The 27,887-nt window shown below is 37.9% G+C and overlaps 3 protein-coding genes across 3 annotated transcripts in view; 1 reads left to right on the top strand and 2 right to left on the bottom strand.

Moving 5' to 3' along the window:
* Nucleotides 1–1,396: 1,396 nt before the first annotated feature.
* LOC121412733 lies at nt 1,397–3,377 on the top strand. Its single transcript, XM_041605503.1, has one exon. The coding sequence runs from the start codon at nt 1,827–1,829 to the stop codon at nt 3,027–3,029; it is 1,203 nt and encodes a 400-aa protein (XP_041461437.1). The 5' UTR covers nt 1,397–1,826; the 3' UTR covers nt 3,030–3,377.
* A 5,761-nt stretch (nt 3,378–9,138) lies between these two features.
* On the bottom strand, nt 9,139–13,634 carry LOC121412732 (serine/arginine-rich splicing factor 4-like). The gene is made up of 2 exons (XM_041605501.1): nt 12,154–13,634; nt 9,139–9,548 (listed from the first exon to the last, which is right to left on the bottom strand). The coding sequence occupies exons 1-2, from the start codon at nt 13,343–13,345 to the stop codon at nt 9,139–9,141; spliced, it is 1,602 nt and encodes a 533-aa protein (XP_041461435.1). The 5' UTR covers nt 13,346–13,634.
* A 5,970-nt stretch (nt 13,635–19,604) lies between these two features.
* LOC121414208 (intersectin-1-like) overlaps nt 19,605–27,887 on the bottom strand; it is a 102,705-nt gene continuing 94,422 nt past the window's right edge. The window contains exons 38-44 of the mRNA XM_041607293.1: nt 26,729–26,800; nt 25,432–25,569; nt 24,835–24,956; nt 23,908–23,990; nt 22,818–22,904; nt 21,736–21,909; nt 19,605–21,291 (exon numbers count right to left, since the gene is read on the bottom strand). Of these exons, the coding sequence (XP_041463227.1) occupies nt 21,143–21,291; nt 21,736–21,909; nt 22,818–22,904; nt 23,908–23,990; nt 24,835–24,956; nt 25,432–25,569; nt 26,729–26,800 (825 nt within the window). The 3' untranslated portion in view covers nt 19,605–21,142. The remainder of the gene's footprint in view (nt 21,292–21,735; nt 21,910–22,817; nt 22,905–23,907; nt 23,991–24,834; nt 24,957–25,431; nt 25,570–26,728; nt 26,801–27,887) is intronic.

Below are 27,887 nucleotides of genomic sequence, written 5' to 3'. Positions count from 1 at the left end.
GCTTGCCAGTGTCGAAACTCTTGCCACCCTCAGCTGGAGGGTGGACGTGCATCCATGCAGTGCACCCCAGCCTACGCCCTTAATTGGCCGGTCGGGAGCATATGTCATGGAACCTTTGTGAACGGAATAAGGGACCCTGGATTCATTTTCAATTCATACGATTAAGAATGTACATACGTCGCCATACACTTACTAATGCCTCAGTCACATTTCGCCTACGGTTAGTCGAAAACAGTCGTTTTATTGAATTTTATTCAGACCACATAGATATAGCTGGTACAAAACCCGGGTGTTTTCGACTCGCCGTACAGCCGCCGTAGAGCAAATGTGACTGAGGTATAAACCAACCAGTTGCGACATATTTTTAGAAGACACCATGGTGTATTATTATACTTTTTTCAGCATTTTCATACTTTTGGAGTTTTAGCATCGCTGCGTATAACGCCTTTAAGAACACAGAAAATGGGCTGTAAAGTGCCTTTTATGACAAAAGACAACCGCGGCAAGGCGTCTTTGTCGAAAGTTGGTGAATCAAAACAGAAGTTTCGCCTTGCACTCTAGAAAGCGACATATTTGATTTTTTTTTTACTCAGATCTGAAACTTAAGGAGGCAACTGCGGTTCCGGTTCACCAATTTGCGACAAAGACATCCCAGGGGCCTGTTGCATAAAAATTTTTACCTGAGAAAACTCAGGTTGTTTTTACCGGAGTTTTTTCCCTGTGTTAAAGTCAATGGCAGAAATCGGACTGACCTTAGTTTTCAGTTTTTACCAGAGTTTTCTCAGGTAAAAAGTTTTATGCAACAGGCCCCAGATGTTCATTGTCATGTGACGGGCATTTCAATACATTTTCTATGTGGTGGCTGCAGTGGTATAACCTACATTATAGGTACGGATAATAAAATACAACTTTGGTAGGCTTTGTGAAACGAAAATTGAATATCATGATTGGTCGTTGTTTTGGAGAGCAATAGTATATGAATAATGTACATCATAATTGGCATTAGTAAGAATTGTTACCCTAACTACATGTACATAGATAGCATGATTTGGGTATATAATGCCCGAGTAAAATAATGTGTATGATTCAATGGCGATAGCGGTCATGACTGGTCTGTAGAAATAGACATTAAATTCAGAGAATTGTCCATTAACTAAAGTTACTAAGTGGTCACGTGATAGATTTACGGCCAATCATTTGCGCAGGATCCATATCACCACTTTCTAAGCATACATTTACCAATTAATATACTTATAGCCTAGGTTTTTGATATTGCACCTCGCGATAAGTATACCACTATGATTACTCATACATGAATTCGAAATAAGGAAATAATTAAATGGTAAATAAACTGCCTCTCATGACATCCGTTTCCTTCTTTTTTCCATGCAGGTAAGGTCGGGGAAACTTTCCATGACTGTCGTAGGCACACGATGACTTGGAGTTAACATCTGTCTTCTAAATCCAAGGTGGAAAATTATGTCGGGATTTTTTTTTCTTTGAAACAAGGGTAGCAACCTCATGTGATTTCATACTCATTCGAAAAAGGAATCTTAAGAGTTATACATTATACAACGAATATTCATAGAATGCACATTAGTTATCACCATGATCGCAGGTCCTCCAAAAGGAGGTCGTCTCATATTTCCATAATATTTTTTCAACCACTAGCCATTCTATGTGGAATGTCCGATAACTCTGATGCTGTCGGAGAAGTTGTCGAGCGATAAGAAACGTATTCTGCAGTCGTATCGAAGTTGTGTCAGAAAAAAAAATCAAAACCCGTTGACAAAAGATTATAACGTGGGGGAAGTGATTGGATCAGAATGTCGGCAGCATCAAACACGCAGCGCAAGGTCCAAGATGACAGTAAAGGCATTTCTAAACTGTTCTCCAGAATGACCAAGGTTCATGAAGTCAACCGAAAATACGACCACGCCCTCAGCGTCAGGGTCGACGAGCTGCGCCAGAAGGAGCACATGGAGCGAGTCCGGCGCTATTCGGACGTCAGACTCTTACAACGCACCCTCTCTGAGATGCAGATGGAAAGGAGTCGAATGACGCACACCTTCACGCCAGAGGAAATCGACAATGACGAGGTTGCACCGGTCATGTCCTGGCGTAAGATCCAACTGAAGCGATTCCAAACACAGCCCAGGGTCAGGCAGCGGAGGAGATCGAACGCTGCTCAGACACTCCTTGCCGTGACAGATAACACGGAATTCACCGCAAAGAATAAGTTCAGGTCGGCAGTAATGGCGGTGTGTCTGTCTAAAGCTCTATCAAAGATTCCTGAAAAGAACAAAATTAGTGAAACACCAGAGAATCAAACAGTTCAACATGAAAAGAATAAGAGTGTCTCGACCATAAACTGGATAAAGCAATTGAAGCACGCGAACGAAGACAAACTGTCACCAACGCACACTCCAACTAAAATTGAAAGCATTGAACCGAAAAATGAGACGGAGAAGTGCGAATCTTCGATGCCCGAAACTTCTGAAATAGAACGATCATCACAGATCCTTGATATCTTGAGGAACAGTTCATCAGACCAGAGTAAATCATCGTGGGCAAGACCAGCAGATAAAAAAGTCAACCCTGTACCGACTTTCGGTCAACTGCACCCAGCGCGTCGTTCGTCATTGCCACGTCGACCTGGCGACCCCAAAAGAAGGCGACCTTCTACATCAGATAATATGGACAATGACTCCCCGCAGTTTTTCATGGACAAAACTGGAACAGTTCGCCGACTTTCAAGGCCAACGATCAAGGACGACATCGACGATCAAGGAAGTCGAGGGTTAAGATCGCAGAGTTCTTCAGATCCTGGTGGTAGTACGAGGGGAACACCAAGAACTTGCAAGGTATATTCCGCAGACTCGTCGCACTGGGAAGTACTGAACGACGCGTCGGAGAGCAAAAACGGAACGGTGCCTTCGAAATTGGAAAGGAAAAAGAGTGAGCAGCTGAAGAGAGATAAGGAGGTAATGGAGAGGCTGCGTAAGTTTCTCGACTCTACGATGCCGTGAGATTGAGTTCATTAATTAATTGTGATGAATACATTAAGACATTATGGCCGTATTTTGAAGCCCAGTTTAACTTACACCGTGGTCTAACTCTGTATTAAAATTATGGTGAGCTGAAAGTGTACAAAGTAGCTCACATTGTATATTTTTAATATTATTTTGCTGTGCTCTTTCGTCACTCTTTAATGATAGGGAAAGCATTTTTAGTTATTATTTCAAGGTAGTTATGAATTATTTTGTGTGCCACATTTTTGGTACCAATAGATAGACTACAACTTTTGACCAGAGTTTGAATTAGACCTGATGTCAGAATATTATGTTCGTCGTTGCGTTACATACTATTAGTCAGCTATACATGTATATATACACAACAAAAAAAGTAAGTCCCCCCTAAATCAAATTGCTGTAACTTTTGAATGGAATTATTTTGAGATATGATATTTCGTAGGTGGATTTCTACACTCATTAGGCAACTCCTGGGGAAATATGAAATTGATCGGTTGGGTCATGCATGAATAATCAAAGATTGAATTAAAAATGACCATTTTTGAAAGTCACAAGAGTCGTGTTTCAGATTGTGCAAATACAATGTTGGACAAAAGTTGTTTTTTAGGTGAATTTTATGGTGGTATACTGGTTTACTATCCATCATTTAGCCACTCCACACACAATTTTGATATCGTATGTTCATGGTTGAGTGAGCGCATTGTATTGCAGGGGCCGCGGAAGCGGGGGGAGGGGGTTCAGCCCCCCCCACTTTTTTTTAAAAAGCATGTACAAAAATGTAAAAATGACCATACGATTGTGATTTTTTGCATGGTCAGCCCCCATCCTCCCACTTTTGGCTCAGCTACCCCCCCCCCCCCCCCCCCCCCACTTTGAAAACCGTTCTGTGGCCCCTGTATTTTGACGTATCATCATAGGGGGTTATGGTAGTATCCTTTACAACTTGCTATAGAACATGTTAAAATTTGAAAATATTGGTGGCTCCCCGATTATAGGCCCCTCCCCCATTTTAAAATTCTGGGTCCACCACTAATTTGCCCATAAATTAAACTGGTCATGAAAAATTGTTACGAAAAGAATACATTTATGCCGTATAAAGAGTATTCATTCCTAAGTTTTCGAATGTGCTCTCTCAACCATGAAAATGTTTTAAGTTCGAAAAGTGCGTGGTGATAGAAATGATGGATGATAAAACAAAAATATTTGAAACCGAATTTGCCCTCAATATGCACTTTATGACCCTTTAAAATGAGTCTGTGACATTGAAAATACCAATTTTCCCACTTTGATGCGTGCTCACTCATCCATGAATAAACATATCGATTTCATTTTTGCACAGAATTCTGCCCATAGGCTAATAAACATTACTGCCAAATGACATTGCTAAAGACAGCCTTGAAAAAAAGTTCCACCACATTGAATGAGGGTTTACTTATTCTTAAACATATGCACTCATAATGTACACAAGTCTATGAGAGAAGAAGTCAAAATTTTCACAAATATGAAATGAGGGTTTGTTTCATGGACGGTTTTTGCTACTTCTGCCAACAGTTTTTTCATGTAACTTCGCACATGGCTTCAGAGTAACACTATCCAAAAGGCGAGCACACCAAAATAACCATTCAACACGGCACAGAGTGGGGCCAAGGCTTTGAACTTTCTTCTCATTTGCATAATTTTCGAATATTATGTGCTCACTGATGCATTTAACATCGGGATTTTCATAAAAATCAAATCAAATGAACTATGCAAGGAGGTTTTTAACAGATATCCGTAGTTACGAATTGCATTTTTTCCAATAACGTAAAAAAGAGCTTATCACATTCCACATGTTCATTCAAGCGTGAATGTTTAGTTAAACGCCTTTGAATCATTGAAGCATGTTAAATGGTCGTGAACATAACGAAAAAGTTGAGAAAAGATCATTTTCAGTTACCAAAATGAAACAATACTTGGCTATGATATTTCAAAATCGTATTTTTTGTTTTCAATAAATGTTCATTGAACCGTGAAACGATGAATATTGTTGAAGATACTCTTCCCAAAAATAACTGTCATCATATTCTTTCATTCTTAGTGATATAAATGTGTAAAAAATCCAATTATTGCAAATTTGGACTCGTGTTTATTCAACCATGAAATTTACCAAAAAAGTTGTATTGTACTTTAGAAAGTACCTTTTACAAGCCTTCTGACTATTTTTCATGATGAGAATGTGGAATTAGTTCCAGTAAAATGGAATCAAAGTCATGATATTTGGCTTGTGACTTTTGAAAAGTGACATTTTTGCCTTCTGACGGTGCTCACTGAAGCATGACATAAAATATGTCCATTACATTTACTCGGAGGGTAGCCTATAAAATTACCTACACGCTCATGTAAAAATATATCAATAATTCGAATTGGTTCGGAAATTATTGATGTTTGTTCAAGGGGGGACTTACTTTTTTTGTTGTGTATATATATATATATATATATATATATATATATATATATATATATAATAACTAAAGTTACACAGATAACGTGTGGTTCATCAGTACTTTATTGATTTGCCACATGAACCACACGTTATCTGTGTAACTTTAGTTATTTTATTTCATGCTCTGCCTCATCACAGACATCGAGCATTCTTAATTACAAGGATAGCATTCACCAAGTATATATATATATATATATATATATATATATATATATATATATATATATATATATCGAAAGCACAAGAAAGGATCACACATGGGCTCCATTTCACACTGTAAAAACTGTGGTGTTAAAACTGACACCAGTTGGTGTTAATTGAGGACCGCACCCTGAGGTGTTAAAATTGCACCCTAGAGATTGAACAATGAACCAAACAGAGTAAATGTAACACCAAAGGTGTTGTAATACAAGAGTTGTTAAACCAGCACTGTCAATTTAACAACGGTTTTAAATAACTAGTGTACACTGGTTAACACACATCATAGTTTTTGCTGTGCATTAAAAAGTTGCTATGATAGCACTTCTTACCGGAGTGTCACCTTTCACTGGACGGGCCAATCAAGAAGCAGAATTTTCACTGTTGTCATTGTAGCTGACATTCCCAAAAGAGTTGCTATCATAGCAACTTTTTTATGAAAAGGGGCCAGGCGAAACCTGTACTGGGCCCCGTTGCAGAAAGAGTTGCAATCAAACGCAACTCTAAAAATCATGCGCAACTTGATTTTCAACCAATTAACAGCGCGCAATTTTGACTTGCGATTGATTTTTTTTACTTGCGTTTAAACGCAACTCTTTCTGCATTGGGCCCCTGTACGACCAGGGGCCCATCTTACAAAGACTTGCCATTGATCCGATCAACCGCAACTATGGAAAGCCAGCAAAGTCAACACATAAAATGCACGTTTGCTCAAATTTTCTCTAGACATGAATGTATATCCATGAATCCATTGATTTTTCTGACAGTTCGGTGTGTTCCTGTAGAAAAAATAAAGACACTGAAGAATTTCCATAGAGTTACGATTGATTGGATCGATCGTAACTCTTTGTAAGACAGGGCCCTGATGGTGGGTGTTTCATAAAGCTGTTTGTAGGATACGTATGGCTACGCATGACTGGTGATCCTTTATTGTGGTATGTGATATCCCTACATGCAATTGAGTTATGACCCAAGAACATGTTCCAGTCGTGCGTGAGTCGCTCGTAACATTACGAACAGCTTTATGAAACACCCACCACAGCATGCTGAATGAAAACGATCTTTCAACGAGGCCGATAGTGAACGAAGGCTGATTTTCTTATGTTTTCCTCATAATGACTTATTATTAACCGCTACTTAGTCAAAATGGTCTAGGGTGTATACTTCGGTTCATAAAAAATCATTTAAAAAATAATAGGCCTATAACAACTCTTGCTGGAATGTCAACTAACAACGGTCAGAATTCTGCTGTATGATTGGCGCTTCAAACGAAAGTTGACATTCTAGCAAGAGTTGATCATAGCAACGTTTTATGAAATGGACACACAAAACTCCATTTAACCCCGTTTACATACGCTGGAATGTTCACGAAAAAAAATACGGCCTTGGGATATTGATTGCGAACGTGAACGGCGCGAGTGGCCTTTTATTAACGGTATTTTGCTTCCTATTTTTAAACTGAAATTCTTGTGCTCAGTTTTCAAATAGGACCTCAGACAAGATTAGCAATATTAACGCAATTTTGCGGAAATCAAACTTGTAACATGTTCACATCTACGTGAGATATCGTCTTATCTGTGATGAGTTTTTCAAATTTTATCTGAGAAATGAAAAATTTATCTCATAATTTCTATTTAATTTCGGTCTGCACCCATAGGCCCGTATTCTGAAGTCATGGCCTAACTCCGTAAAATTGTGGGAAGCCAAGAAATAAAAAAATAAGTTTATATTTTACATTTCTTATGTTCAATATTTTGTTTCCTTTTGCTTTCGTAATGAAGAAAATACTCCCGTTATCATTCCCAGACAATTTTGAACAATTTGGCTGTCATATGCGTTAATAAAAATTGAATGTTTACTGTTAGGGATTTGTGCCCCGATTGGCTCTCCATACTTAAACCACAACTTTAAACCAGTGTTTAATTTAAACCCGACTTCAGGATACGGGCCATATTATATTTACTTTTCGTTTGACTCATCCACAATTATGTGGCTGTACTCTGAATATTGTCTTGAAGACAAATATACTTGTATCATCAGCGTTACAATAAAATTCGTATTCTGAAAATTCTTGAATATTTTATTTCTAACTTTCAATGAGCGCAAGTTTTTAAGATCTAAATTCCAGTTCATCCGACAAGTTATCGGAGGACAAATATTGATGAAATCCTTGATCCCATGAAAGTGTTTCATCAACATTTTTCTTTTCTTCCCGATAAGTTGTCATGACAGTTCCATGATATTTGCTCCAGCGACAACTGGGGGGCGTTTCATGAAAGGACTTGTCGGACGTTTTATCCGACAAGTCCCATTTTATCCGACAGTTACCATAGGAACAGTGCCTCTCAGCCAATCAAAATCATTGAAAGATATCAGATCTGACAACTGGTCGGATGAAAATATTGATGAAACGCTCCCCTGCTCCTCTGTTAATTCCACAAACTAATGGATTGACCAACTTCAACCCTGAATTTATCACTGGGGTCCTATACCCGATCCTAAACCTAACCCCAATGGCCGCCAGAGCAAATGTTGGGTAACCGTCAGGTCTGGGGTCCGTTACGGAAAGAATTACGATAAAACGGAACTAAAAAAAATAAAATCCATTAAATACCATCAACAACAACAAAAGTAAAAAAAATCATCTTGACTTACAACCAATAAAACGCGCGTTTGGAATTTACGATTGATTATGAAAATCTTTTTTTCTGCAACGGACCCCTGACAATCTTCTTTGATTTGGTTTGAGAGTACAGTTCGGTTCCAATGTATTTTCTCCGGCAACAATCGCTTCTATGAAAGTAATAATTTAAGTAATATGCAATGTACAATTTTATTGTATTTTATTTTAAATTCATGGCGCAATTTAGTTTTCAACACTACTATGCCTGTATGTATTTTATATGTGATTTTGTATTAATAAAACCATTTATCTATCTATCTATGTCGAAATTTTTGCTCGCTCGCAGTTAAAAGAAAATGGGCGAAGCACCATATCTTGCCCCCTCAATTTTCGTTTCCTCATTACGCCATTGCCATCTGATCATGATTCTGATTAACATTTATCCCAAGTGAATCAGGTGGTAAATGACAGATAATCGGATCAAACTTATCTGATTATCTGACAAGTTGCTTAAATTAATGAGCGTATCTGAAACTCATTTGCATTATAACATGCACACCATATTAATATAAACCTTGGTCAAACCACAAATAATTATCCAAATACATATGTTTCGAATGAAAATTGTCAATTATTATTTAATGAAACTTCTTATAATTATTATTCTCGCTCGGAATTGTAAAGAAATGGCAACAATGTTAAGGGCCAAACCACTTTTTGAATTTAGCGTCCTTAATTTGGAGCATAATCGTGTCCAATTTGATTTAGCTAATTATCATCATTGTCAGAGTATACTATTGTTTTCAAGCGATTGAGCACCAAGATGCCTGGGCATATGGCGACGTCTCATCGCGCCTACGGTGACGGTGACTCTTCCCATCCGTCTTTGAGTGTCGACGTGGCTCACGGCTGCGATGTCGACGCACCATCTCCCCTGAGCCGCCTTCATCTTCGTCTGGTCGCTCCGTGGATCGTCGGCCGCGGGAGCGACTGCGACTTCTGTCCATGGTTTCCACGGCGTGGTCTTTCGAATCAACATTGCGTCGTCGATGACCACGCACGTCATCGTCTTCCAGCTCGAGCTTCCGTCGTGGCGACCTGCTCTCATGGTCATCGTTGTTCCTCCGTGATGTACTTGCGATATCTTGTCCTGGAGACCGTCGTCTATCACGTCTCCGTCCCGGTGTAGAAGTGGCCTGTGGCCCAGTCATTCCTATTTTCAGGAAGGGGGGGGGGTGAATTAAAAAAAAAGATAACTGAACGAGGAAACCACTAGCTGCTTTATATCTAGATAAACAGGTTCTTGGGATGGGGGGGGGGGGGGTGAGAGTAGAGGTTGCAGTTGTAAACCCCCCAAATTCAGGCTTTAATTTTCCATTTAAATTTTATTTTATTGTTCAAATTATATTCATCCTTGGGGGTGTCATTGTAGCTTCGGCATGTTTGAGGATATTGGTTCTGGTAACTTTGCCAATACTGTAACTCAACATGGTTCAATAGCCGATCAAAATCACCGTTTCCATTTAATATATCCGTTCACAATAATACTTATTGAGAAGACATCATGATCATAATAATAATCACAATGATAATAATGATAATGATAATAATATAATAATAATTCATGTAATAATAATAAAAATAATGATGATGATAATAACATCAATATTTCCATATTTTCGAGGGGGGAGGATAATTCTGAACGAATTTTCAGCAACGCAACCTAATCGTAAAATCTTAACTTTACAGTGAATAAAATGAGGTCCTCATCGATCAAGTACATTGGCATGCGAACGTTCTGCATATAGGATTGAACTACTCGTATCAAAATAACTACAGTTATGCTCCAAAAATTTCCCAAACTGGGGCGGAAATTCAGATGACTTATGTTACTGGGTACTAATATTGAGGGATGCTGGATCTGTTTAAAAAGTCGTAGAACATTTTTTTTCACATTCGGATGAACTACAAGAAACGAATAGTTGAGTTAGATCTACACAAAGATGGGTTCAAATTAGATGATGGTACAATAGCAGAGCAATTATGGAGCTCAAATTATTGTGCGCCTTTAAGGGCGCACTTACTTTAGCACCCTATAACGGGGGTAGAGTTGAACCATGTAATGTAGTATGGCAGTGAGTCCAAACTTCGCGGACGGTCATTATCTCAAAAATTAGCCAATATCCTTAAAATCTGATATCATTAACGTGAAAAGCGACCTAAAATTACCCTTTGGTGAAAGTTTCTTTAGGATGAGTTCAGTATTCATGAAAATATTGGCAAAAGATCGGCAAATTTGTCACCGCTGGCGCCCGTTTTGAAGAAATCAACAAGCATCACGATATCACCATTTTGCAAGCAGAAATCATCAAAAATTTGAGTTAAATGTGGTACTAACCGATTCCATAGCATTTTGTCATCATTCTGATATAAATATTTCACTTTTTGAACTTGAGTTTTTGTTTAAATCTCCACAAAAGCTTTGGTGCGCGAAGTTAGGTCACACTTTTTCTGAACGGTTTTCCAGCACAGCCCGCATTCGCCGATCGGAATAGAATTTTGAGATCGCGATACCGGCGAAACCCCTTGACCTACTTTACATTTTCGTCCATGATTTTATAGTTTATGATCTTGCCGTCAATGTGGTAACTGTTTCTTGAATTGGTTTTGTATAAATTATGAATATTTTGTGAACAAAATTAAGCCTGATGAATTGCCGAGGAACTGCAATATTTTTCTGTGCATTTCAATGATCAAGAATCTCAACAATTTACCGCTTCCGTCCTGTTTCTACCTGACGTCGAATTAGCAGATTCCTCCAGAAACGACCTAAACCTACTTGTCTTTAAATTCTTGCATAAGATTCACCTCTCTCGGTCTACCTTACTCTCACGTCTAAAGATATAACGCTACCATTAATGCAGTATCAAACTGCGGATCTCCGATACAGCGGAGGAAGGATACAGAAGAAGAAGATGAATATTTTTGAAAAGTGCGCGAAGTTTGGACACCCCATCATAAGTATTATGCACCTTCAAAGGGGAAGAGTTGTGCCTTTAAGAGTGCAAAAGAGAATTTCTTGGCGCAAATAAGTGCAGTTTGCACCCCCACTTAGGTTGCACTATTAATCTAAAAGGTTGGTACAAGTGTTTCATTTAGGTCTTAGGGTTAAAGAATTTCTCAGTGTATAGGCCTACGGTTAAATAGAAAATGAAATTAAAAATGTTAGATTCTGCCATTTTTCTTTGAGACTGGCGTCCTTCGAAAACATTCGCATGCCCATTGGAAACGTTAAAGGGGAAGTTCACCCTGAAAAAAAGTTTATTGTAAAAATAGCAGAAAAAATAATAAAAAATATTGCCAAAGGTTTGAGAAAAATTCATCAAATAATTAAAAAGTTATTAGAATTTCAATTATTAGATTTGTGACGTCATATGCGAGCAGCATCCCTACATAGCGAATGGTAAAAAATCAATGAAATGTCATTTTCTCAGAAAATTGAAAATGGTTTTTACTGTAACTTTTGTATATCAATAGACAAATCGTTTCACACCCAATCATGAAAAGAAAACAAAATTAAGTCATCAGGAACCATACCAAATTTGAAATTCATACATTTTATATTACATAACACATGGGGCAGCTGCTCGTTTATGACGTCACAAATCCAAAATTTTGAACTCTAATAACTTTCTTACTCTTTAACGGATTTTCCTCAAACCTTCACCAATATTTTTTACTATTTTTTCTGCTATTTTTAAAACAAAGTTTTCTTCAGGGTGAACTTCCCCTTTAACCTAATCATCATGATCACCCACCTCTGTCAACATGAAGTGGCGGTGCTGATCCGTCTTTCAGCCAGTTTTCAATCTCAGATCGGGACAGACGTTCGTTGATCGGTGACGCCTGTCGTTTTCCTGGTCGTGGGGGAGAATGATGTGGGCTTCCACTTCTAGATCTTGATCTGCGGACAATTCTCTTCTTCGGTGATGATGACCGAGATCGGGATAAAGACTGAGTCCAAGACCGAGATCTGGATCTTTTCCGATCACGGTGATGGCCTCCTCCGCTATCACGATGACGATGCTCAATCTTATGAGGACCCCTATTTTGACTTTGTTTTAAAGATTTCTTTTCCTCGGGAAGTTCAACTATGGGTCCTTGTTCTTCAGAAAAGTTCTCAATCACTCTCTTTGTCTCGCGGATAACATGGTATTCCCTGAGGTTCTCGCCGACAACGGACGAAGCTCGGGTGGGACGTTCCGGAGAAGATGATCGTTGATCGGTGATGGCCTTGCTAGGATTCGGTATTGATAAACCCACACTTGGAGTTGGACCATCCAATTCCTTGACGTTAATTGTGATAATGGGAGAGCTCTGACCATTTCTACCGCCGCTATGCAAAGTTAGATTGCATCCGTCTCTTGCAAGTTTTCCCAGATCGATGCTGACATTTTTATCGCCGTCTACGAAAACTGGACCACTTCGAGAACCTGATTTTGACAACTTTTTAGTTCGAGGAGTTTGCTTACTGCTACTTCCTTTCCGCTTTGGTGACGCACGACGAGGGAGAGAACTACGACCGGGATACGAACTTTGTGACGATCTTCGAGAGAGACTTGACCTTGACAAAATTCGCTCCGACCTTCGTGTTGGCGACCCTTCTCGCTTGTGCGACTTGCGACGAATCGGACTAGGAGACCTGCTGAATGACACCCGAGAAACACTTGCCCTGGTCCTACGCCGAGGAGAGTTGGCTCTCGACGATGCAAGACTGGATCGACGTGATCTCGGAGAGGACGGAAGAATGAAGACTCGGCCAGAGATCAGCGACAACGTGCGATCACCTATCCCCTTGACTTTGCCCAATTCACTGATGGTGTTGAACCGACCTTCTCGATTTCGGTAAGAGATGATCCGCTTTGCCAATGGCCTCGTCAGCCCGTCGACGGATTCCAGATCGTCCACCGTACAGGTGTTCAGGTCAAACTGTTTCCGTGTATTTGGCATATCAGTTTTTCCGTTTGGAATAACAAAGAATCCTCGAAAAATAGAAAATCTCGCATTAATATATCATGAACGAAATGCAATTAAATGTTGGAAATAAATGGCGCGTACCGCACATCGGCCCCTAGCTATGAAAACAACCTGCTGGTTGCCATGGCGCTCGGTGAAATGGAGGCGCGTCATCAATGGATAAAAAGTTGCGCGCATTGTGACGCAATTAGTTATATCTTGGTCAAGTCTGGGAAATTCGTGAAAAGTTTCGCGGGTAAGCCCATGACGCAATTTCATCGTCCGCGTTAGCAAACTATTTGGGGCTAATTTTTTTTAAACGAATAAAACTGGTATTAGTATTTTTTTTTACTCATTCTCTCGTTGTTCTTCTTTATCATCATCATCCTCCTTCTCCGATTGGTTGTGCATAGTCAATTTGTAGGTGATGCTTCGTATTTTTCCGATGGAAATTTTTTTTGTCTAATTAAAAACCTGAATTGAAACATACATCACCGTGCATCAAAATTCTAAAGCCAACATATCCACCCACATTGGAAAAAAAAACACCGGCGTCCACTTTTTCCTCCTGTAGGCCTACTTTATTTCAATATTTGTTCATGTAACTTTCACAACTTTGCTAGTAATATTCACAAAATTGATCAAATGTTGAAACTAGAGAAATTAAGGTACAAAGACAGACACAAGATATACACAAAGAAATGGAATGAATGACCTAGAAGAGAACATCTCAAAAATTATGAATACGTCTTTCTGTTTTCCCCCAACAAAAATGAAAAAAAAGAGATAAAACTAAATAAACAACATTCTAATCGACCGACAATTTCAACATCTATTTCTAAACGGATTCAATTGGAACGCTTTTTTTAAATTGCTTATCGAGTGATATTTTGAGCATGGTTTATGTTCGTTGGGGGAGACGATCGAATGGAGAGGGGGCGGAGGTTAATTCATGGAAAAAAGAAAAATAGCACAAATGGCCACAAAAAGAGCAGTATTAGGTCAAGTACCTCTACATGTATTTATACCATGGATATATTTGCCGACCTCTAAACCCTATCGTGTATAGACGTTATTTGCCGATATGCTCTGAATGTGGAGTAAATTAATTTGTATAGTAACATCAATATTAAAGGAAAAATATGAATAAAAATAATCTCAAAGAAAAGATTGTAGGCTCAAATAATTAGTTTGAAAAATTCATACTTTATTAATAATAAGTTTTGAATCATTGGATTCACCATTCTTATTGTACACAGATACAATTTACAGAAACAAGTTAGAATTTTATTTTATCACGAGGGACTGAATTCACTACTTAGATGCATTTTTGGCAATATAATATATTCAACTTGATTTCATCTAATATTCATAGAAGACATTGAAATACATGTAATAATGTTTCTTCCATCTTAATATAATATACTTTATACCCATGGCCATACAATTGGGGTATCACAGTTAAAAAAACTATTTTGTTTTTATCATCTAGCATAGTTTAATTTCAGCAGTTGCTTGTCTTTTTGTAATCTTTGAAAATGGAACCAGTAAGCTTTGTTGACTTTCTAACATTCTCAGACTTTAGCAAGAGATTGGGTTATCTGAACTGAGAGTTATGTGCTTTAGATTGCTGGGTTAAATAAATAAAATAATACTACAAGTAGCTGATATTCTAACATAAAAACAAACTCCCCAACTCCCCCCCCAAAAAAAAAACAAGTTTACTGAACTCACTTGTTCTGTGATTAACAGTGTAGGAATCAGCTACATGTATATACGTTGAAAAGTAGAGGAATAATTTTTATGCCAAAATAGAATAATTACTGGTCGCTAAAAAGGTGAGAAACAAAATTTTCAATTTACATATTTCAATTGCATTTTCAGAGCACATCTTTTAGACCACATCTGTATCATGAATTGATTTTTCATTTAACCTGACAAAGAATTCAAATTTGAAAATGAATGATTTTACATTTACCAAAGTGGAATTCAATAGTTAAAAAGACAATAGGTAGAATAAAATAGACCACAAATATTTGTGTAGAAAAACACTACTTGTCAAACGATTATGGAAACACAAGCTTACCTTGTTTCTCACTCTGAGACAATGGCGATATACATGTAGCCCAAGCTATAATATAACAATAATGACACTAACATGACTTTTACATTCATAACAAAATTTCATATACACTAAATGAAAATGCAGACTAAATAAAATCAAACTATTCTACATGCAACGTATCAAATGTTTGATCTTAAGTAGCATCACATCAATTTAAGATATATTTTCATAGGCAAGGGGAGTAAGTGTATTAATTAAATGAATAATATAAAGTGTTTTTTCTATTAAATAGAATACTAGTTAATACAAACATTGCAAACATACATATTGCTCAATAGGCCTCTTAGAGTGAAAAAAAATGTATCAAATGCATGAACTATTAATGGGTGGATGGACACATATTTATACTTTTGTGCACTATATTAATCATATTCAACATCTATCACAATATCAATACTACCTGTAGGAGAAAAAAGTAGAATAAAAACAGATTTTTAGTAATAATTCAAAACTAATGGGGCCTTGGCTTGCAAGAAACTGAATATAATGAAAAACTATGAGTTTCCCAAATCAGTCTTATGTCGTGCAAAAAAAATGGAATTGATTGGCTCATCAGCTTCTTGGTAAAAAAGGGCTCTATTTCTCCATAATAAAGAGAGAGAGATAGAGAGCAGTAATTTAAACATAGGCCAGTGTTTTGAAGTCAGGATTAACTGCAGCCTGACTCTGTGATAAAATCATGGGAGCCAAAGACCAGAAAATTCTGTTTACATTGTATATTTCGTATGCTTACTATTTTGTTTGCATTTTGCTTTCATAATGAGAAATATTACTCGAGTTATCATTCCCAGCTGCTATGAATGATTTGAGTGTCATGTGAATAAAGTGAACGTGTAATAAAAGGGTTTTGTGCCCTGATTGGCTATCCATAGTTAAACCACGGTTTACTTTAAACCCGAGTTCAGAATACGGGCCTATGTATCTAGGCATTATGTATTATCATGTTTAAGTGCTTCAGAGGTCATTATTGTTAAAGATCTTTAGAATGAGATAAAAACTTTGTATGATAATAATACCCAATAACCCATATTGTGAAGTCTTGTTTAATATAGGCCATGGTCTAACTCTGTGCTATAATTATGAGAAGCCAAAATGATCAAAATTTAGTTACCATTGCATATAGAGGTTTTCCAATGTGCTATTTCATCATGTAATAATGGGGGGAAAAGGTCAATTATTATTCCCAGACGATTGTGCAAGATCTAATTGACAGATGAGTTGATGTATGAGATTGGCTATCCACAGTTCAACCACAACTTAAAGGTAAATGCTAGTTTTGGTAACGATATCAAAATGAGTTCGTACAGAATCCAATGAAATGACCACCAAAGTGTCTGTTTGTATTAATAAAAAGCATGTGCCAAAGGATTCTGGAAGAAATTGTGTAATTGCTGAGAAATCAGCAAATAAGCGCAGGATTCGGGTAGAGCGTCGGGCCCGACGCTCTAAGCAATAATTATACATTGTCCCACGTGCGCTTTATATCTGTGTTGGGGATCTTCGGTGTGAACATCTTTCAGCGTAGATTTCACAAAGTTCAGTTAATGTAACTGTACCAGATCTAGATCCTCGATGATATACTGACAATTATGCCTTGTTTTACAGACTTTCTCATGAAATCAGTGTTTACTGCAACTACTGGAATTTCTCTTTAAGACCACAGTTTACATTAATCAGAGTTCAAAATACAGGCCCATGCATTTGGGACCAGCTTAACACCTGGGTAGAGATTGGCCAAACTAGGTGAATACCATGCAAACACGACAGTAAAGTGCATTGTTAGAACTGAACCATGAACTTTTGACCCCTGGGGATGTTTCACATTGATTTAAGTATGACTTAAGTCGCACTTCAATGGCGATGCGTACATGATATGTAAGTAAGCAAGTGAGTAGTGATATACTGCAATATCTAATAGTGCTCGACTGTATAGGAGCTGAGTATAAATAATTTATTGGTTGAATGCTGAACTTAAGCTGGTCGTACAGACTGTTTCACCCGAAGGATCAACAGCGACTGGTAGCATGAAGAACACAATTTTTTGAGACAGAAGTATATACAGAGCATGTATATACGACCAGCTAGCATCCAACCAATAAATTATTTACAAGATATGTAACGCGTAATCGTATTGATATGCATTAGTGCGCGTCCTCAAGACAAGATGTGACCAATGCGGGCAAGCCGTTCATACCATACGCAACTTGGTATTCAAGTGCAACTCTAAATCATACTTAAATCTTTGTGAAACACCCCCAGGTCAAGAATCAGAGTCTAAATGCCAGTTTCATAAAATTCATAAAATGTACAATAACAGTTACAAGCTACTGAAATCATTCAATCTGATTGGCTGATAGTGAACTTGCTATAGAAATTGTGCTTCTGTTACTATCACAGGTCTGTGTGAAACGGGACCGAGGAACTTGACCGATGATCACTTACATTTCTCAATACACATACAGCTTAATCATTCTGGAGGGACAATATCATGAATTCATAACTATCGATTCGTATTGATGATTGTACTCTGTATCAAACCTTACCTTGCAATTAAAAAGGACAGGGAAGCTAGATTGATAACAAACCTTCTGCTTCATGGACATACTAAGGAGTTTTACAGTTAGCACTACTGCGGCCTATTTTAGCCTATACTATTATAACTCTATAATTTGTCTATGTATATTTCACTAATTGTATAAATAAACCACTATAAATATCATGATTGGAAACTAATGGAATGTATCAGTGTAAGTACGCATGATTAAAAAAATAAAAAACAAATCACGCATCTGAAATACAGATCTTATATTTGCTCAGGACTATAACGTTTGACATTGCAGTGAATCAAGTCAACACAACTGCAGGGATATTTAATCACTTTCTGAAGATGGACCAAATGGAGTGTCGCACAATGCGTTCACAGCTTGTTCACAGTGTGTTCATAGTGTGTTCACAGTGTGTTCACAGTGTGTTCATAGTGTGTTCATAGTGTGTTCACAGTGTGTTCACAGTGTGTTCAGTGTGTTCACAGTGTGTTCAAAGTGTGTTCATAGTGTGTTCAGTGTGTTCATAGGGTGCTCACAGTGTGTGCATAGTGTGTTTACAGTGTGTTCATAGTGTGTTCATAGGGTGCTCACTGTGTGTTAACCATGTGTTTGCAGTGTGTTCAGAGTATGTTCTCAGGCTTCGATCCCACGCTGCAACAGCCATGCCCCTGGACATCAGCAATAAAAATAGTACACACATTCTTGGTAACTAGGTGTTGTTAAAAAAAAATCAGTGTGTACTCAGCGTGTTCATCTTGTTTTAAGTGTATTCTGAATATGTTTAGGGTGTTCTCAGCTTGTTCACATTTTGAACACACTTTTTTCAGAGTGTGTTCAGAGTGTGCTCACACTGTATTCTGAGTGTTTTCACAGTGCCAACAGTGTATTCTGAGTGTATTCAGTGTATTCTCAGAGTTCTTATAGTGTATTCTGAGCATGTTCACAGTGTAATCAGTGTATCAACAGTGTATTCTAAGTGTGTTCACTGTGAGCTCATAGTGTATTCTGAGTGTTTTGTGTGTGCTCAGTGTACTTGGTGTGTACAGTTTATTCTCAGTGTGCTCACAGTGTATTGTGCGTGTATTCACAATGTATTCTCAGTGTGTCAACAGTGTATTTTGAGTGTGTCCACTGTTTGCTCAGTGCCTTCACAGTGTGTTCTAAGTGTAGACAGTGTACTCTGAGTATGCTCACAGTGTGTTCACCGTTTACACACGGTAAACACACAAGGTGTCGTTGCCGAGTGGTCTAAGGCACCTGACTATGCTTGGAAAGTCCAGGGTTCGATCCCCAGCCGCGACACCCACGCCCATGGGCAAGGCATTTAATCGGCAATGCTATTTTATCCTGCATTCAAATAAATAAAAATGCTATATGCATTCTAGGTGACTAGGAGTGCACTTGCTTCAAAAAAAAATCAGCGTGTTCTCAGCATGTTCACCGTGTGTTAACAGTGTATTCTGAGTATGTTCACAGTGTGTTATCAGTGTGCTCATCGTGTGCTCACAGTGTGATCTCAGCATGTTCACTGTGTTGTCACAGTGTGTTTTCAGTGTGTTCATAGTGTTTTCAGTGTGTTCATAGTGTGTTCACCATGTGTTCAGTGTATTCACAGTGTGTTTAGCATGTTCACAGTGTATTAACATTGTATTCCGAGTGTGTTCACGGTGTTTCCAGTTTATTTGGAGTGTCTTCACAGTGTGTTCTCAGTGTGTTAACAGTGCATTGTGAGTGTGTTCACAGTGTATTCGGACTGTGCTCTCAGTCTTTTTTGGGATTACAGTGTAATCAGAGTGTGTTCACTGTGTGTCCACGGTGTGTCACACAATGTGTTTGTGGTTTGTCACTGTGGATTCTGTGGCACACCCAACTGCATAAAACAAGCAGTAGCTCCTCTACTCAGGCACATACATTTTTTAATAACCGTCTCACAGAAGCGTCACAAATCTTGAGCGGTCTAATCAGACCAGAAAATTCAAATTGGGTTATTCACCTTTTCTGCATTTACGCTAGCTAGGTTATATTTCAGATGAGAGATTTGCATTATTAATAATAAACACACAGTAACAAAACAAAATACAAATGAAAAGCACCCTGGTGTATATATTATGTATGACAAATTAATTTAGGTTGAGATGTTCATGAAAATTATTTTTTGAATGAGCACTTAGCCTACTTAATAATGTTGCCAGGCTTATGAATGACAATGGGCACAGTTGAAATATTTTAAGAAGAATGGACTTCTCAAACACTTTATACCTTTTTTTAACGCTAAGGTTGTAAAAAGCAGATGGGCTAGTACAGTCTCACTGACATTACATGTAAGGTACTTTCACAATATTGTGTCAACAGAAGTTACATTGTAAGTAAGTAAAATAATATGTGTCTCATAATTGATATCGTTTTACAAGTTAAAGAACTATGGTGGTGGAGAAAAAAAGTGTATCTCGTATCCCTTACTTATCGTAATGGTCTGTGTAATTGGTATGTTATCCATTACCTTATTTTGGCAAATTTTCTGACCAGAGATACACATAAAATTGTTTTGAAAACTGTAATCTCATTAAAAAGTTTAATATTACAAATATACAGAGCAAATATTCATATACTGTATTTTTATGTATAAGTTAAGGCCATTCTAAAAAAATAGCACATTACAATTTATTGTTCCAACCACCTTTTGGCTTGTAGCGTCTTACCCATAGACAATTAGTTTGATATTAAAAACAATTTTTACATTACACCTGTGCTCAGTGGCCCACTTTTATTTATTTATTCTTTTTGTAAAATGCTCCTTATACATGAATGAAATCACTGGCCTTAAATGAATCACCTCATTCTTACACATTCAGTTGTTCCTTTGAATCACCCAAACATATCCTGATGGAAATTTGAATCATATGAGTCACAAATTTCATGAATTGCATTGCCAAGTTAAACCTAAGTGAAACTTGGTGCATCTAATGAATATATGGGAAAGAGGACACCTCTTTCTTATTTTTCAATGAAGGACAAACAAATTGCAAAATTACAACAAAAACATCAGTCAAGCATACAGACAGATCATCTGGCCTCTGCTATTTGGAAAACACCGGCATCATCCCTTGTTGCTGTCAAAGGTCATGACTGGTCGAAAAGGTGAAGGGTCAGTTTGACCTTGACCTCACCAGTGGACACTTCATGGAGTAAGAGTCTCTTGGTCATCGGTCCCCTTCCCTGAGTCTCTTTTAGGATGTCAGCAACCCTCACTTCAGTCCTTCCCAGGAAATCTGATAAAAGATAGGGAAAGAGATGACAGCTAATTGGACAATAGGTAAATGAAATGTGATTCCAATGCTTTTTCTGTTTATTGGGCTATACAGACATACAATCAAACTTCTAATTCTATAATACTTGAGTACATGACTTGCTGTTGACTTATAAGTTCACCCATTCTCAAGAGAAGATACCCTTGCCTCTCTCTCTCTCCCTCTCCACGTTATTTTCAGGGCTTGTTTCAAGAAAGAGTTAACCACAGTCTCAAATGCTTCTAATCTCCTTGCCAATCAATATTGAAGCCCTCTTTCATTTTCATATCACATTTATTTTCTTTTGACGTATTCATATATTAAAACTACATTGGCAGCATTACATCCATGTCTTATAAGTACCACCATGAAAAGAAGAAGTCTCTATCATAGACAGTGATACAGAGGATATCTTGCTAAGCTTACCATTGGGAGAGAAGAAGTCCCTATCATAAACGGTGATACAAAGGACATCTTGCTCCAAGTCTCGGACAATGAACTGCATGGAGGAATCCCAGATCGGGTTCAGGTTATCGGGTACTACCTTGGTCTTGTGCTCCTGTGACCCCATGCTGACCTCGCAGTATGGGTCAGAGCGACCTGGAGAATTTTGAAAAATAAAAGGTACATAAATTCAAAGTTTTTCACCCATTTTAGATCACTATCAGTGTTGAGAATAGTCGAGTTTCGGTGATCCCATGCCAAGCTGGCAAAGTGAGTAAGAACAACCTTTCTAATTGAATTCACATCTACAGTTAAAAAAGAACAAAAACACATACAATATAGGGGAAATAAGAAATTAATACATGAAAGATCAATATAATGGCGAGAGGAAAGGGTAAAACCTATATGCAGTGAATGTTGGATTTGGAATGGCCAATAATAATAATAGCCAATTTTTATAAAGCGCTTTTCCTAGAATGGCCCAAAGCGCGTTACAGCATATTATTACCCCGGTCATTGGATTCATTTCAATCAAGCACGAAAAGTGCACAATTTCCACTCCCTGGGGAGCATTCCTTGCATTCATCGCAGCCACATTATGGCGCTGGCAAAATCAAACATACAATATCTTTCGCATCCTACCGGGTACCCATTTAGCACCTGGGTCGAGAGTGGCAAAGTGTGGATTAACGCCTTGCCAAAGGACGCTAGACCGCGGTGGGATTTGAACACACGACCCTCTGTTTACAAGGCGAGAGTCAGAACCACTACACCACGGCTCTTCCACAACCTACTGAGGCCATTCCCACTAGGTTCTGAACATCAGAACCCGTGCAAAATAAGGTTCTGAAATTCCAATTATTGAATAATAAAAGTTGCTTTAGATTTTTGTGATTCTATGCCGAACTTGCAATATGGATCAGTGCGACTTGAAGAAGAGAATGAACAACAAATAAAAATAGTCTCAAAAACAGACAGCTTTTCGATATGCACTCATAAAAAAAAAAACATGTGAACAGGGGTCAACCATAAGAGATGGTACACAAATGTGGATGTGTTCATACCTGTGAGTGAATTGGATGGTTTTAAATCGTATCCCTCGATGATGACTGCCATCAGACGTCCTACACCTTTGCTTCTCTGAGACCGAGCTGTGGGGTTTAAAATACCTTCAGACATGAATACTGCATGCATCATAGTCAAATGCTGAGTTTATTTAAAATTCAAATGCTGTTGAGTCCTCTTATTAAAGGTCAAGTCCATCCCAGAACAATGTTGATTTTAATAAATAGAGAAAAATCGAACTAGCATAATGCTGAAAATTTGATCAAAATCGGATGTAAAATAAGGAAGTTATGGCATTTTAAAATTTTGCTTATTTTTCACAAAAAATTATATGCACAACTTAGTGATATGGAAATGGGAGAGTCAATGATGTCACTCACTCACTATTTCTTCTGTTTTTTTATTGTTTGAATTACTGTATACAAAAGTTTTATTTTTTACAGATTTGACAAGGGCCAACTTGACTGACCCACGTAGTATTAAAATAATGTTAATTCCACATGTTCAAGGAGGAATTAATCTTTGTTTCACATGACAAAGAAAATTATAATATTCAGTACCTTATACAATAAAATACAAAAGAAATAGTGAGTAGATGATGTCATCAGTCTCCTCATTTGCATACCGACAAGGATGTGCATACAACTGTTTTATGAAATTAAGCGAAACTTTAAAATATCATAACTTTCCTATTTTACATCCAATTTTGATGAAATTTTCAGTGCTATGCTCGTTGGATTTTTCTCTTGTTATTCAAATCAACTTTTTGTTAGGGCGGACTTGACCTTCAAGTGTCACTGTGCTTCTTCATCACTCTTTGTCAAAGGAAAATTTGGTTTATAAAGGGTTCATCTGATCATATACACTTTGGAATTAAGATAAGAGTGTTACATACAAAATGGTATACATGTAGGTATAGCCTAAGGAAATTTAGAAGAAAACAGGCTAAGTGACAATCAGACTCGGTGGTAAGTTGACAGAATGGTTGTAGACAAACTATTTTGAAAGATACCAAACTGAGTGCAAATTGAGAACGAAATGATGATGCACCAAGGATTCTACAGATTTTTGATGAATGAAATCTCTCACCTCTCTGCAGCTTCTCCCGTTTCTTCTTCTCTGTTTCAATGTAGTGTTTGGAAGCCTTTTCTATCTTGTCCTTCCAACGATTCCTGTACAGAGAAAAATACATAAAGGTTTGAAGAACTGAAGGAAGTACATGTATGGTAATTCACTTACCGGCTATTTGAGATGCCAAAAATCCAGTACCACTTACAGATCTGAAAAAAAACAACTTCCCATCACTTGAAAGCAAAATGATCTGAAGGTTACAATTCATCACATCTCAACAGATTTGCTTGATAGAAAATTATCAGATATTTTTTTCGCCCAACCACCCAAACTGATCATACACCAAATGCGGTCAAGATTGTACATGTACATTGCACTCTCCTTTTGTAAGTGATAGTTGGGGGGGAGGCTGGTGCAAACTAAATCCTCTTTGGGATTAATAACCCTTTTGTGGGGCTTTTTTATGGGGGGGGGGGGGGCTTGTCAAATAAATCTGAGAGGCGAAATTTGTCCTTCATATTGGCTGGTTGGAAAATTCTTACAATTGGTGCGCAACCCCATTTTGAAAATAAAATGTAATAAAATTCAATGCAAATATTGAGGCATGGAACATCGATCTGTGTAAAGTTCTAAAGCATTGTACAACTACGTATGTTCAAATCTGTGACTATACTACCATCCTTATAAGAAGAAAGGCAAAATTCAATATCTAGTCGTAATGACATCTTGCATGATTATAGCTATGATTTGGAACCAATATGGGCTCTACTTCAAAATAAAGGTTTGTAATCATACAAAATTGTTACAGCAGTATTCTTACTTATTCATAATTTGAAACTAAAAAAATATATACTTTTCATCCACATTTTTAGAAAATGATCGAGATGCGATTTGTTCCAAAATTGGATCGTGGACCAGTTTTAATGGGTGCAGTGGTCTTGATACCTGTCATTGTTGCTTTCTCCTCTCAGTGCATAGACCTTGTCTATGTGATTTATGTGAAAGATGAAATCATCTGCTGCCGCATCAGTGGGAATCTTTAGCTCCACTTCGTTCAGGAACAGAGGCTGGGAGGAAAGGAAAAGAAAAAAAAATATTAAAGATAAATGCCGGTTTTGGCTTACAATTCTAAAATGAGTTCGTCCAGAATTCAAAAGAATGACTGTTCTAGTGTCTGTATGTATGAATAAATAGTATGTGGCAAAGGACTCTGGAAGAAATGTATTAATTGTTGAGAAATAAGCAATATAAGCACCACCAAATTGTTGGGTATTTTTCCAATCAATAATTATACACTGTCCCACATGTTTATATCTGTGTTGGCAATGTTCAGTGCGTTCATGATTTCACAAAGTTCAGTTTATTGACTGTACCAGGGCCCCATGGCATAAACGTTACTACTGTGTTAACTTTGCCATAAATTGGTAACTACTATGGTAACGAAGATCAACAGCCAATCAAAATTGAGGATTCTATACAAGCTACCATTGCATGGAAAAGTTACCATAATATCATTTTTTTTCTAGTCAAATATTAACTTACATGCTTGTACATTTTGTATTCCACCACATTCTTGTTATCTGATGTTGTGAAAGGCATCGGGAGACCGGACTTGACAGGTTGAGTGAAGAGTAAGAAGTCATTGAAGAGAAAGACATACAGCTCCTTGTTACTCTTGGCCTGACAAAGGAGAGAAGTGGAGAGGGGGAGTGAATGAATCTCTGTCACTTTTAAAATCCATGAAGGGAAATTAATGTGGCTGGGCTGCACAAGAAATTACAAATAATAATAATAATAATAAACAGTTCTTGTATAGCGCATATCACAATTATGAATAATGTCTCTATGCGCTTCCAAAGGACTTGGATATTATTACCCCAGCTGTAGCTTGGCTGCCGTAATTACTATCGATTACAGCGCACACGCATTTCAAGGAATAAATTCCTGCCAGGTACCCATTCACCTCACCTGGGTTGAGTGCAGCACAATGTGGATAAATTTCTTGCTGATGAAAATTACGCCATGGCTGGGATTCGAACCCACAACCCCCTGTTTCAAAGTCTGGAGACTAATCCACTGGGCCACAACGCTCCACAAAGATTCAGAATGTATATCAGGCTAATGCTGCTTTCAGTAACTCCTGGAGGGTGTTTCATCAATATTTTCGTCCGACAAGTTGTCAGATCTGACAACTTTCCTGGATTCTGATTGGTTGAGAAGCACTGTTACTATAGTAACTGTCGGATAAAACAGGACTTGTCGGATAAAACGTCTGACAAGTCCTTTCATGAAACGCTCCCCTGATTAATTGGTCCGTACCAGGTTCACACCAAGATTATAGTCCGCACCACACAATGAAAATTGCGTTCAGTAACTATAGCAGAGCTTCTCTACTTTTACGATCACCCATTTTAAACCTTGAGCACATGGGGGATAACGGTCAATGTAGCTGAACATGCAATGTATAGAGCGGAAGTGCTCCATTTTGTACCTTTGTCCGTGCGAAAATTTTGTGGCCAGGGCCTGCTATCGTTCATAAAGCCCGCGCTATTCATAAACTCAAAATTTTACGACGGAGCCCGGGCCTGGTCCGGACAAGTGAGTGAAAGGGGTATACAGTAAGAGATCTTTTTGTTTAAAAATAAATACCAGATGGAGTAAAGACTTAAACCACAACTTCAAAGCAGAGTATGAATTATTACCAGTTCAGAACACTGGCCGATGTGTTCAACAACTTTGGTTTATATTTTAACAAAACTTATATTCATCACTTTGTTATTTTTTTCTAATCAACTACGATTTATCGATTATTTATCAATTCATCAATTTTTATCGTTACCTTATTGAGTCTTCCTGAGTGGAGATATTTCCTTGGACCTAGGCAATTAGTCAGTGAGTTGAAAATCAATTCCTAGAAAGAATAAAATACAATTAAACAATTAACAAATTATATTGATAAGCCTGTAATTTCAATAGGTAAATCATTAAGTAAATAAATCTTAATTCTTCTCATATTCCTCCTAGAGCATATAGCCGTATCTCAATTCAACTCTCTATTACCTTTATTATACAAATTAAACATATCAAATCAATCGCACAAACATTTTACCTTTGAAACAGGTCTAACATGCCCAAGGCACAGCCGAGAGCATTTGGATTGTTTCACAGGTGTCAAGTGTACATAGAGATGAGGTCCTTGTTCCAGTATTTAATAAATCATCTTCATCTTAGCACCATGTCCGGACAATACAACTAGTCAATAGTACCAGTCATAGCAAGGCAAGTCGTAGTAAGGGCAATACATGTCCTTTCGGCCCTAGGCAAGTCAATATTGCTATTATTAACCAAATCAGACATCTAGAGCTAAAATCATGAAAATTTAGATATTATGTTACACCAAGGTTTTTACCTGACTGCCAAGAAAGCACAAAATGTCTGTGAGCAAGCAACGAGGGGACCAATGGCTTTAGGTCCTCTCCAAGGGACCTAGTAATGAGGATAAATGCCTTACCAAAGGGCACTAGCGCACCACTTGGGAATCGAACCCCTAAATTATACACACAGTTTCAGAATGGGAATCTATGTTGAGCAGACTGGGCATCTGAACTTTACCATTGTAACGTAATTGACATGACGCATCCCTGGCCTTGGGATGCAGTATCCAGCGCGTTGTCTCACTTGACATACAGCACTGCGTGGTTCAAGGGCGTGTACAAAAACTTGCATCATACCAGGATGCTAACTCTGCCTTATTGCCCGCTACATTTCCATGCATTTTCTCATAGACTTTCCTGAGCGGGCAATAAATTTGTCAGTGGTTAAACAAATGGAAACTTATTGACCGACCACTTGATCCAAGTCTTAAGCAGGCAATAATGTATTAAAGTTGCCCTGCTCAGATGTCTGATACGATTAATAATGAAAAAAAGTTGACTGGTCATGTGATAGATTCCAGCCAATCATTTGATTAGGATCTGTATCCCCATTTTATGATCTGT

The sequence above is a fragment of the Lytechinus variegatus genome, chromosome 4 (assembly GCF_018143015.1).
Source record: "Lytechinus variegatus isolate NC3 chromosome 4, Lvar_3.0, whole genome shotgun sequence".
NCBI classification, from domain to species: Eukaryota; Metazoa; Echinodermata; class Echinoidea; order Temnopleuroida; family Toxopneustidae; genus Lytechinus; species Lytechinus variegatus.
Note: the sequence above shows the minus strand (reverse complement) of the source record. Positions and strands in the feature narration are given on the sequence as shown.